Below are 13616 nucleotides of genomic sequence, written 5' to 3'. Positions count from 1 at the left end.
CCATGGAAGCAAAGTAGTACTTTACAAATGTATAATTTTGAATATCATGGGCGCTTTCATCCTTTTATTCACTTTGCATATTTGATGTCAGACAGTCAGTGATGTTTTGCCTAGCAAAACGTGTCTCTCCAAGGTGGCACATAATATTTGTTTGTGAGAATAATTTATGTGCTTGTAATTCGTAAGCGAAACCATTTTTATAAATGTCACTTATTTGAAAAGAGACATGAACTAGAGTTTAGATTAAATTTATACTCTTAGATTTGCAAAACTGAGTACTTTTTAAAAAAATCTTCTTTGGGTAGTGGGCTCCTCAATTAAAACCAAAAAAATCCATTAAAAGCATTAAATATAGATCATCTCAAGCTGTTGACACATTGGAGTTAGGCATCTAAAATTTGGTCATTTTAGCCCAGCCAGCATAGCTCAGTGGCTGAGCATTGACTTTTGAACCAGGAGGTCATGGTTCAATTCCAAGTCAGGGCATACGTCTGGGTTGTGGGCATGCAGGAGGCAGCTGATCAATGATTCTCTATCATCAATCATGTTCCTATCTCTCTCTCCTTCTCGTTTCCTCTCTGAAATCAGTAAAAATATATTTATAAAATAAAATTTGGTCATTTTATAAAACACTGAATAAATGAAAATATTATATCAGTATATATAAAAGCCTAATATGCTTGCTAAGTGTCTGATCGATCTCTCGACCTTTGGTTGACTGCTCGACCAGTCACTATGACGCGCACTGACCACCAGGGGGCAGACACTCTGACTGGTAGGTTAGCTGGCTGCTGGCATCTGGCTGATTGGGTCTGGATGAGATGGGCCGGACACACTCTGGAGCCCTCCCACGGTCCCTCCCCAGCTAGCCGGCCCCCATCAGCCCCGATCAGGACAGGGTGAGACAGCTCCAATTGGCCCCGATTGCTGCCCAAGGCCAAGGGACCCCACCTGTGCACAAATTCATGCACTGGGCCTCTAGTTAATATATAAAGTGGTAAATGGGCTAAAACTCTAAATTAATGTAATATAAAAATATACTCTTTTAAGGAAAACTTCCATAAGACAACACACCTTAGTTATACAGCTGCTCTAAGCAAAGGGACCTTATAATTTTACATTATAAAGTAACATTTTCCTACATTTTAAATCTTCACAGCCCTTAAAAGCTTGAAACCAATATGTTGGTACCAAAATAATATAGAATTTTTGAGCAGCTATGTACCTATATTAGGTCTTATGTTGGATTTGGCATTTGATTAAGATCACAGTACTCTTTAATTGCTCTGATGTGTACATAGCCATGACATGTATTTATGTGATGATTATTTTTTCTCTTCTTAGAGTGAATAGTAATAATTTTATAGGGGAGAATTTTTTATGGTAAGTACTAAATCCTAGAAGACATTATACTATTCGTACCCATGGATTAGCAAGAGTTACTGTCTCTTCTTTTAAGGTTTCAAATAGCAATGGGAACATGAAACTCCATTTTTTACCCATAATTTATTTAAATAAACATAATTGAAAATTTATATTTTCCTAATCATAGAACCAGTTTGCTAAAAACATTTATATAAAACTCCTTTATCAGAAATAGCAACATAGGCAATTATGTCTCTTTCAGAGTGTGCGTTGATTAACATTCAAAATAGATGTATTGGCAATGGTTAAGTCTATATAACATTGAATAGTTTTACCTTTTGCAGAATTTGACTGTGGTTATTATTATTTGTTGCAATATACAAATAGTATAATTAAAATATTTTTATTATTTTAACTCTTCAAGTTTAGCTATCTTATTTCCAGGTATCATAAATATGTAATATTATTGTGATTTTTCTTACTATTGAATGTGAAATACCAAAATGATTTAAATTTCTTGAAGTGTTACTTTTTGAGGTGACACATGTCTTAAATGTACAGAATCAATAACATGAGGTATTCACAACAGTTTTGTGTTTGTGAAATTACTTTATAATGGCATAGGAGATTAAAATATGTGTTAATTAGAAACAGATGAATTGTGGAAATGGATATATATCAAGTAGATCTAAATATTTTCAAATATCTGAATAGAGTCCTGTAGATAAATAGGTTTTGAATGGTAGAGTGGTCAGAGATGGAAGGGCTTAATAGCTAAGCTCAAATTTAGAACTTTGATGGCACCAGTAATTATTACATTTAAATAAGTAATAGTACTTAGGATGGATTTTATTATTGTGTTGTATTATTCTAAGGAAAAACCATTTGGTGCATCCCTGTAGTAGTTTAGGTGAGATGTGATCAATTCTGGACTAAGACAAAGACAATAGAAATGGATAACAAGTAGATTGACAGGGTGGTTATTGATTAAATGTAGGAAAAATGGGAAAAATCATAAATAACCTGAATTGTGAGGAGCTTGGAGTTGGACGATTGCATCACTGATGCAAATAACGGTTTTGAGAAAAGGATCCACTTTGGGGGAAAAGATAATGTTGAATTTGATTATTCATCATATTGCATTCATGGCAATATAAAACATGGGTTTGGACACATCAAACTGAATGGCTGCAGATATTGAATTAGATTTTATCAGAATAGTTGAAAACTTTAAAAGAGAATGTAACCAGCCCTGGCCTATGTGGCTCAGTTGGTTGAGCATCATCCTGTGTACCTAAGGGTCAAAGGATCCATTCCTGCTCAGGGCACATGCCAAGGTTTTGGGCTGGATCCCCAGTAGGGGATGTGTGGGAGGCGGCTGGTCAATGTCTCCCTACCATCTGTCTCTCTCAAATCATTTTTCTTTTAAAGGGAGAGTGTAAGCAAAAATAGGGCAAATTTAAGACTGAGTTTGGAGAAAATGGTGGGCAGTGCTGAATGTTCCAGGGATCAAGAGAACAGTCCTGTGAAAGGCTTTGGTGTTCAGTGATTTGAGATCATTTTCTCATGCTGTAAAAAATTTTTATGTATTTTTAAAATATGTTTTTATTGACTTTTTAGAGAGAGAGGAAGGGAGAGATAGATAGAAACATCCATGAGAGAGAAGTGTCAACATCTATGGCTGCCTCCTGCATGTCCCCTATTGGGAAGTGAGCCTGTAACCCAGGCATGTGCCCTGACTAGGAATTGAACCAGTGACCTCTTGGTTCCTATGTCAATGTTCAAGTGCTTGAGCCATACCAGCTGGGCTCATGCTGTGTAATTTTTAATAACTTTGGTTTCTCGTCAAAACTGTCAATGAAATAGGCCCCAATATCACTCAACAAAGGTCTTCAAATAAATATATAGCATATTTTTAAATACTTATTTTAAAAATTGCTGGAAAGATAAGGAAAATCCAGGGATAAAAACAACTGTATCAAATTTTCATGAATGAAATTACTGAAGAAAAACTAGAAAGTGCTTTTTTTTTAAGCTTATATGCAACTTGCTAGTGAAGACTGTTTTTCACTGTTATGTTTAAAAGATAATACATGTAAGTATTTTAAAAATCGCATAACTTATGAAGTCAGAAATCTGACACTTATAATAAATTTCCAGAGACAAGTTTTACGTTAGCATATCCAAATATAATAAAAAGGAAATAATCATCACTGATGTTGAATATCCTCTATATTGTAGGGATTAGTTTGACTTATTTATGGAACTATTTACTTCCTTATTTCTTACCATAACCTCAGACAGGGGGAACAGTTTTCATAGGCTCCTACTGCTAGCACGTGACAGAGAAAGGATTCTAATAAGGACTATTTTATTCCATATTTCTAGTTTCTTTGATATTTTTCCCTATGAAAAATTAAGTGGTTGCTTAACCTATAGCAAATAAAATAAAAACTAACATTGGACTATTGAAGTACCAAAATGAGAAATACTCATCATCATAAATAAACATTACATAAATGTGTTCATATATTTAATTTAAAATTTGTATCTAAATATTGATCATTATTGGCTCTTTTGAAAGGGAAGGTAAGTTCTGGAGAGAAATTACTTTGTTCATATAGCAACATATCATATAAGTTTTTATTTGAGATTCTAATATTCTTCTTAATATTTTCTGGTTAACACAGTGTTCCCTAATATTCTCTTTAACTATCAACCTATTCAACTACTGGCCTACTTATTTGAAAGCTATTGACACACAACATCACATAATTATAATCACATAAGTTCATGGATTCCACAAATAATTTTAAGCAGGCTTTTAGCCATTCAGCCTTTCAGAGACATAGGCAATAACTGTAGTCCACAGACATATTTTACCATATTATTTGAGAGCAGCTATTATTCTCTGTGTATGTGTCTTTCTACTTTTTTTTAAATATATATGTTTTATTGATTTCAGAGAGGAAGGGAGAGGGAGAGAGAGATAGAAATGCCAGTGATGAGAACAAATCATTGATTGGCTGCCTCCTGCATACCCACGCTGGAGATCGAGCCCGAAACCTTAGCATGTGCCATGATCTCCTTGTTCATAGGTCGACACTAAACCATCGAGCCATGCCAACCAGGATGTGTATACTTTTCATAGTGATCTTTGAGTCAAAGTCAAGACTCCATAGGAAATGTTAAAGGACTAAAAATCAGCTTCTCATTATAGAGACTGTATTTAACAGGCCATCAAATGTGCTAATTTTTAAATCTGAATGTGGGTAACACAGTTGTATCCATTTAATCTTTGTGTGCACTTTTTAAAACTAGATTTTAAATTTCAACAAAAAGTTAGGCAAAAGGCTTCAATGTGACCAAAGAAGACTTTGTCATATCTGCTGAACTTCCTATTCATTTTTCTACCACAGCAGGAGGCACAATATCAATCCATTTACCCAAACCAAACACACCAGCAAGTCATTTCTGATCCATTCCTTTCCTCTTAGCACTCAATCAATGCTCAATCAATCATTAAGGCCAGTATTTATCTATTAACTATTTCATGAATAAGTACCTTCTTCTCCATAAATACATATTACTCCTGGTCTAATTCAGCAGTTATTTTATGATTTCTCAATATTTGAGCCCACCACATAAATCATCTATACAGTATCCAAGTGACTGCTCCAAAATGCAAATATGATGCCCTGTTTAAACCATTTCCATGATTTCTTATTTTTAGAATCTAGTATCAACTCCCTAACATGATTACAGGCCTTTTCTCTCTGTTGTGTAGAGTTAGAAAAAAAAAGTATGTGAGAGCAGAATCTCAAGGAAGACCGTTACTGAAGAGACAGGTAGAAGAGGAGTAGCTGGCCAAGTAAAGTGAGATAGACTGAACTGGAAAGTAGGTGGAAAACCAGGAATTGTTCTGATTCGAGTCAAGGTAAGAGAACATTGAGAAAGAGGGAGGAAGGGGAAAAGGGAGGAAGGAAAGAAGGAAGAAATGAAAAGAAATTGGGTAAAAATTGCCAAGAGGTCAAGGATATAATTTATAATAGAGTGATGAGTTACAGTACACACAGCATTACGATAGTAGTGGAGGCAAAGTTAGAAGTCACAGTCAGTAATTTTAAGCAGTGAAGTAGAAAGGTCCACTGCAGTGTGTTCGGAAGACAAAGGAAGTGAAATCAGACATACTAGTCAGGATCTTTAAGAAGTCTGGGTGAAAGGTAGGAAGTGCCAGAATTTGCAGGCACAGGAGGTTAAGGGATTTTTGTTTACATTATTAATACCTAAGCAATTTGAATGTTAAGGGAAAGAGCCCATAGAGAGGGAGAGGGTGAAGTACAGAAGACGAAGGATATAAATTCTTGATGAATTGTGGTTTCTAAGAGATTGAGAAGGGATAGGATCCCAGCACAAGCCCAGGGAATTGGGTTAGGATGGAGGAAGGAAACTTCTATTAGAACAGAAGAGATGGTATGTTTGGAAACAGTAACATGTTAGGTTTGATGACAGCAGGATGCTGGGAAGTTCCTTTGGTTAGCTTCGTGTGTGTGTCTGGCATATGAGGCCACCTACATATGTGTGAAAGAATGATAATGTCTAATATGCCCCACTGTTGGCCAACTAAAATAGAGGGCTTGAGCCCACTACAGATTAATAAATGAAAATTACTATCTTAATTTATGTACAGACAGAAAACCTAAATAGATCACAGAAAATACTATTGGCATATGTCATTTACATTCCCTCTTTGATGAAAGACATAAAGACAAACTATTTTAATTATTCCAGTTTTATAACACATTTTCACATCTCATTGAACTGGAGATACCTTCCTTAATTATTTTACTCTTTTTTTTAAAAAAAATTGATGGTTATTTAGAAGTTTAATAGTTTTAGATAAAATCAATATCATTTTTGTTTTTTGTATATTTTTTCAATATCATTTTTTATTCAAGTTGCTTTAAGAACCTGGCCAAATCTTTTGGCATTTGGATTACATATGACTTGGTGCATAAATTTTGGAAGTGTTGGATTATTTTTAATAACTTGTCCTATCTTTTAAAAAGATGTATTTTCCTACTTAATTATGTTTTCTCATACGGTTCTTAGTAGGATCTAAAGTTTCCATCACTTTAGGAACACTATTCCATTTGCTATACAGAACAATATCCAAATATCTTCACTATAATACTATAAAGCAGTACCAGTATTCCCTTGTAAAGATAACAAAGCTGTGACTCACAATTTGCTCAATGTCACCAGTCTGGGAAGTGAACTCTGTCTGAATTCATAGTTTGTCCAGTTTAGGGTGTGTAAGAGATGCTAATTAATTTGTTTCCTAAGCATTGCAGTACATGGAGACAGAATGAGCAAACTTTATATGAAAGAAAGCAACAACACTATTTTAGCTTTTTCTTATTTGTTCTCTTTTTGGAGAATCCAAAATATGGCTGCTGGATAAGTTTATAGCGTTTGGCAGTTCTCTTTCAAGCCTCTTGGGATTATGCCAAAGGGACAGGCCCCCATGAGAATTTGGTCTGAATTCTTATCCAAATGAACACCTGCTGTCATTGTTCATTATCAATTCTGGAGTCAGCCATGCCAGCTCTCTTTTTGTGGTGGAACCCATTCAATACAAGGAAAAGGCATGCCAGTGTTCCTCAGTTGTCTTTCATTTTCCCTCTATTTACTGCATGATCCATTGCCCAAGTATGTTGGAGGTAGAGCTAACATTAAGTTTATCTTGGCTATTTAATAGTTGGTTTTTAGGAGTTTGCTCAGTTATCGTCCAGTCTACTTAAATGGTCTTCTTTTGATACTCTTCTCTCCCCCAACCCCCACTCTCCATCCCTGTTTATCTTCCTTTGGAAAGGAAGAGCTTTGTTATTGAAAAAAATATATGCTTATAAAGCAAATTATACTATACAATCTATTTTTAAAAGTCTGAGTTCTCTAAATTTGCAGAAACAAATAATTCAAACAGAAGTAAATTCAATGATAGTCTCCCTATGGATAACCAATATTGATCATTCATTCTTGGTACTTGATTCATATTCCTTTGCTTTTGTTTTATTGTTCTGCTGGATGTATCCTTTTAATTATGAGGTATTCTAAATTGATTTTGGACCAGATTAGTGTTAAAGTCAAAATAAATTATTTTTTTAAAAATCAATGAATGATAATGCTGCATAATATATCATAAATAGCCAAGCCAAGATTTTTTCTATAATTTCCTACGATTGGACCAATAAAAGTGAACCATCTTGATTTTCCTGCTTCATAGCAAACCAGGAAGTTGACTATGTATACATAACAAAGTTATATCTTAGAACATCAAAAAATAGAGGGTTATTTTGGTAACTTTTATTTGTACTCATCCATACCTTTGTATTCTTTTCACTTGTGGATTAATTCAATTACTCAACAACTTTTAGAGGCTAAAGTGTACATAAAAGATTGCATTTCTGTCATGGCTCTATCTTGTAGGGAAAAGCAATGCTCTGCCATCTGCAGTGGGCATTGGTCCCTCTCTTGTTGTGCCTCATGCTTTGTTATGCATGAATAAGCACATTAGCCTTTTCATTTCATTCATTAGACTTTTAGTCCTTGATTAATGTTTTCAAAATTCTCTCAAATACATAACTTCTTTACTGCCTTTGTGTTTGGTTTTTCTTTTTTATCTCCACTATGAAACAGAATTAACAGTTAATCACAACAATAGCCCCATTTCTATTGAGATGGCTGCTAAATATATTAGTTCTCATTGAAGTGATTAATCATGTGTAGATGAAGAATGGGGAAATATCTCCTTTGGAATAAGAGTGACTACTGTTAAAAGTCAGCAAGAATGGTTTGTACTTGAAAAGCTTGAATCACAGTAATCCACCAATCTCTCACACTCAGTGCAATTCTGTCTCATAGAAACTCTGATTTTTCAAAATTAAAAAAAAATAAAGAAACTCTGAATGGATTTCCTAAAAGGAAGAAACATCTATTAGAATTCAGAACTCATGAATTTGGGGTCTTAGAGCCTAGTTACACTTGTCACCAATTCTCCAAAAAGAAATTTTTCTATTTGTTGATTTTTCTTGAGCAAGGTAAGATATATATGTCAGAAAGTTGCTTGTGGAACAAAAAACTAATAATGACACATCCAAAATACTCTTAGCAAACTTTGAAGTCATGTAGTATATTTGCCTTGACTAGATAGGCATCCTCATACTATTTCTTTATCATAATTACTTTCAAAGGACTAAGAGCTTTTCTACCTCATCATTTCTTCACTTAGGCCATCCTTCCGGCTCTGGAATAACAATATTTTCAACTAATTTTTAACATTTATGTTCATATGCTCTATCTTAAACATACTTGGAGCATGAGGCTAGAGCCAGTTATTAAAGGGTATATATAAGTGAAGTAGAAATCAATTCCTAGAAGTAAATATGACAAGTGACCAATGGTGAAATGGTGACATAAATCAGTCTTGCACAAAAATGTAAATTACATATTTTTGCCTAATTTCACAACATCTTCTTGGCAATGCTATTGTTAAGAAGCAGTTAACTTAAAAATGTCATTCATCCCCTAGCCCAGTGATGGCGAACCTATGACACATGTGTCAGAGGTGACACACAAACTCATTTTTTTGGTTGATTTTTCTTTGTTAAATGGCATTTAAATATATAAAATAAATATCTAAAATATAAGTCTTTGTTTTACTATGGTTGCAAATATCAAAAAAGTTCTATATGTGACACAGCACCAGAGTTAAGTTAGGGTTTTTCAAAATGCTGACACGCTGAGCTCAAAAGGTTCGCCATCACTGCAGATTGACTCCATGGATAGAGCATTGGCCCATGGACTGAAGAATCCTAGGTTTGATTCCAGTCAAGGGCATGCACCTTGGCTGCAGGCTCCAGGGCCAGGTGCACGCGGGAGGCAACCAAACCATGTGTCTCTGTCACATGGATGTTTCTCTCTCTGTGTCTCTCCCCCTCCCTTCCACTCTCTCTAAAAATCAATGGGAAAATATCTTCCGGTGAGGATTAACAAACAAAAAAATCCAAAACAAAATATTATTCATGAACGTTTTATCTTTATTTCCATAAGACAATAGGATCCTAAAACGTGCTGCTCTTCTTTTCTGTTTCTCTCCTTAGGATGCCTCCATTGCACACAGATTCCACATCATGAGAGAAAAACACCCGGAGAAATTCAACAGTAGGTAAGATACAAATGATAAAATTTATAGTTATGGTTGCTGTTAATAAATTATGTCATAAAATGGATCACCATATGGTGTAAAATATTCCACATATGATAACTGAATAAGGCTTGGTGTGTAAGCATAAAGACAAATGTGTAAATGAGTTCAAACTTTCCCCTTAGGTTTTAATGCGGTCATAATGGGAAATGCAACGTGTTCATCTATAGTCCATTGTCATGAGCTGAAAAGAAAGATTTTGAGTATAAGGTGAAGGTAATATTTTATTAAGATGTACTGAAGTCTTTACATCGCTAATAGGAAGGTTTGATCCTCCCAAATCCCAAAGGAAAAACATGGGCCTCTGATTTGATGCTGCTGAGTAACTGTATATTACATAAATATCATGGTGGAACTCTAATCCTTATATCCTGTGTCCAATATTGGCTTCAACTAAATGGAAAGTGAACCAGAGAAATATCAATGCTAATGAAGTACCTTATTCTTTTTTAAATCTTTATTGTTGAAACCATGTCCCCTATTTTCCCCCATTGACCCCTTCCAGTCCACTCTCCCCTCCCCCCCCCCCCCCCCCCCCCCGCTACCCCAGGCCTTTAAAAACTTTTCCTTCAAGGAGAAAAGCTTTGATGACCAAAATTAGTCTAGCCACTATATGATATGTGATATTTTCCTCTCTAACATGTAGACATCGACACTTTTTCTGATATTCAAGGAAATAGGAAAAGCTTTGGCTTCACATCCTCCCATTTCTAGAAGGAAATATGGCTATCGCTACTCTCCCGGAAAAATGGGGCAGAGGAAGTGAATTATCTTTGGCTTCAGTTATACCCATTTCTACTGTTCATTTCATGAAGTTACAAATTCATAATCAGAATCACATATATTAATGGTCAGAGCCAAGGACTCTATGGTCTCTGTATTTGGTTTGGTTGATATTGTGTCATGAATTTTATTTTTTATTTGTTTTTTATGGAAAGCTTTTTATTTCATGAGGCAACGAATCAAAATTTTAAACTGCTATGATATTTTTTTTGTTTTATTAAGTCCAAAGAAACTTTTTTCTAAAATTTCTACTCATTATTCCTACCTTTGGTCCCTGGAAGAGTTCAGGATAAGTTTGTTCTTTCTTTCATATAGTGGCCCTCCCGATATTTTTTCCCCTTTATTGATTAAGATATTACAAATGTGTCCTTATCCCCCCAATGTCCCCTCATCCCCCAAATCCTGCCCTCACCCTCACCCCCTGTTGTCCATATCCATCACTTATGCTTATATGCATGCATACAAGACCACTTATTAGACAACTGCCTCTGAAAATCCTTATATTTATTTTAATAATGTCACCAGTATATTAACATAATTTTCTTACATGTAGGTTCATAAAAATATTGTTAAAATGTCAAAATTAATTTAGATTTTTTTAACTCTAGACTTAAGTGTACCACTGTATATGAGAACCATCGTAGTAATTAGTTTCATGATTAGTGAGATCCTTTCTGATTTTTTTATTAAATTTATCTATTTAAATGTTTTAGCAAAACATATAGAAACTTATTTCTGCCCTGGCTGCTGGAGCTCAGTTGGTTAGAGCATTGTGCTGTATACCAAAATTTGTGGGTACGATTCATGGTCAGGGCACATGTGTAGGTTTTTGGCTTCTGTTCATGGTTAGGTTGTGTGGGGAAGGCAACCAATCGATGTTTCACTCTCACATCTCTCTCTCTCTCTCTCTCTCTCTCTCTCTCTCTCTCTCTCTCTCTATCTATCTATTTATCTATCTATCTCTCAAATCAAAAAAAGCATGTCCTCAGGTGAGGTTTTTTAAAAAAAGCAACAACTTATTTCTAATAGCTATTTTATGTTTTGCCTTTTCTTTCTTTCTTACACTACAAATCATAAATCATGGAGTTAGGGTTTGCTTTTTCTCTCCTAGCTCAGATAGCTATAAGTTTTGTTTCTAAGAAAATGTAAAAAGTGTATATGTGTGCATGTTTACATAATGTCTTTAGAGGAATTAATAGAAAACGTTTAACACCAGTTACTTCTGGAAAAGGGAACCAAGTCTTTGGGTGGAGATTGAGATTTTATTCTCTGTTTTTGTGTACTGTTTGAATTTGTGCCATGCATATTATAAGTTTAAGTAGAAAGTAATGTAATTGCACATTTGCACCTATAAGATTTATTTCTAGAACATTTTTATTTTATAAGATTTAATTTTATTTCATAAAAGAGATGAAAATATAGTAGATATTAGCATTTAGTAACAAACCTTGAATGTCCTCAAAATGAACTTATTTATTAATGTACATAAAAGCATATGATCAAATCGACTTGCCTATGCTTATCCAATGCCATCCTATAAAGTGTTCATGTGTCAATATACATACATTAAAATAGGTTTCAAGCAAAATAAATGCTGTTTGGAAAATGCAGCATGCAGTGTACATCTTCAGGATTTTCACAACTTAATAGCCCATTAACAGCTTTAAGGAATACGCATGGGAATAAAAGTTTAATGATGTTTAAGGCAGTTTTGCATAAAAGTTATTCAGCAGAGACAGAGACAAACACAGAGAGAGATGGGGTAGGGAGGAGGGAGAAAGTAGAATTGAAAGTATAGAGACGTGTATCAATATATTTATGTGATACCTAAAATTTTGACAGCACATATATAAGAATGCCAATATTTATGATCTTCCCTCATGTCAGAGGCTAATGAATTTTGTTCCCTATAATAATTTTCATTCTTCTAATGATAAAAACATATTATTCACATGTATTCACTTAATTTTTTATTATCAATTGCAATACTACTTTATGACATTCTCACAGCCCAATATGTGGTTAGATGTCATTTCCAACCATATATTTGTACACTCTGATGTGATGTGCTTATAAAATGTAAAACTATATCTTGTTGCAACTTATTTGTAAATTTGACATATGGGCAAATCTTGCTTATATAATTTAAAGGGAATATTTCATTTGGAACAATAGTAACATAGAAAATGCCTTCTAGATTGATGTAGGTCACATGTGTCTAATGTGTGTTCAAAGAATGCCAGGGATATAGGAGGTGCTCAATGTCCTATTGGCTAACAATATTTTAAAATTACAATCAGCTCTACAATTACATATATTACCAAGTTAGTTAGGCATATGCATTTTGATCCACACTTTTGTAAGTTGTCCTCATTTAGAATTAGAAGCATTAGATAATTCCTAAACTGTAATGCAGCATATTTTGGATATGAAAATTTTCTAAATTTCTGTGATGAAGGCATGCCAGTTATAGTACAGAGCAGTTTCTTTCTTACAAGGACAGATTTTCAGATTTCAACATTGAGACAGGTTCAGCCATAGCACTCTTTCATATTTTCAGGAATTTGCAAATGGACTTTTTTAAGTACTCCTAATAATGGTGTTTCAGATCAGAGCTCTTGTTACAATAAATCATATGCCATTAATATTATCCTCTAGCATGCTCACCTTGAAATTCATTTATATTTCAAAGAACATGATGTTTCTAACATTATCTTAAGGAAATTAATTACCAAAATATATAGTTCTGCTCTCTATGCTTCTTATGACAGAAATGGAAAGAACTGGGAAAGATAATGATTTTTCCGGTGCTTAAGAGAGTTCTGGTCAAGAGCTTTATCTCGTATTCTTTTAAAAATGTCTGTGTAAATCTAAGATATTGTTAAAAGGAAATATGCTGTGTAACTTTCTAAACTTTAAGATATTCTTCAATCAAACTAAATTTAAATAAATGTTTACATTCTCTTAGACTCAAAACAAAACAATCATTAAAGAATTTATGTGTCTATTTAAAACCATTTAGTACATAATATTGGTATTTAAATTATTTATATAATTTGACTAATACTATGTACCATTACACTTACATCCTTATAATTCACATACATTACATCTCTCCTGGTTCTATTTAGGTAGAGCAATTTAATTCCTGCTTTTGATAAATATTGATATTAACAATTGTGTACCCATTAAAATATGTATC

The 13616-nt window shown here is 34.0% G+C and overlaps 1 protein-coding gene across 2 annotated transcripts in view; it reads left to right on the top strand.

Annotated features, from left to right (window-relative positions):
* The window catches only part of DGKB (diacylglycerol kinase beta), a 524454-nt gene that overhangs the window by 278197 nt on the left and 232641 nt on the right, over positions 1–13616 (top strand). For both annotated transcript variants that reach the window (XM_059712461.1, XM_059712459.1), the window contains one exon: positions 9528–9592. In XM_059712461.1, the coding sequence (XP_059568444.1) occupies positions 9528–9592 (65 nt within the window). The remainder of the gene's footprint in view (positions 1–9527; positions 9593–13616) is intronic.

The sequence above is a fragment of the Myotis daubentonii genome, chromosome 10, assembly GCF_963259705.1.
Source record: "Myotis daubentonii chromosome 10, mMyoDau2.1, whole genome shotgun sequence".
NCBI classification, from domain to species: domain Eukaryota; kingdom Metazoa; phylum Chordata; class Mammalia; order Chiroptera; family Vespertilionidae; genus Myotis; species Myotis daubentonii.
This window is presented reverse-complemented; position numbering and strand designations above follow the sequence as displayed.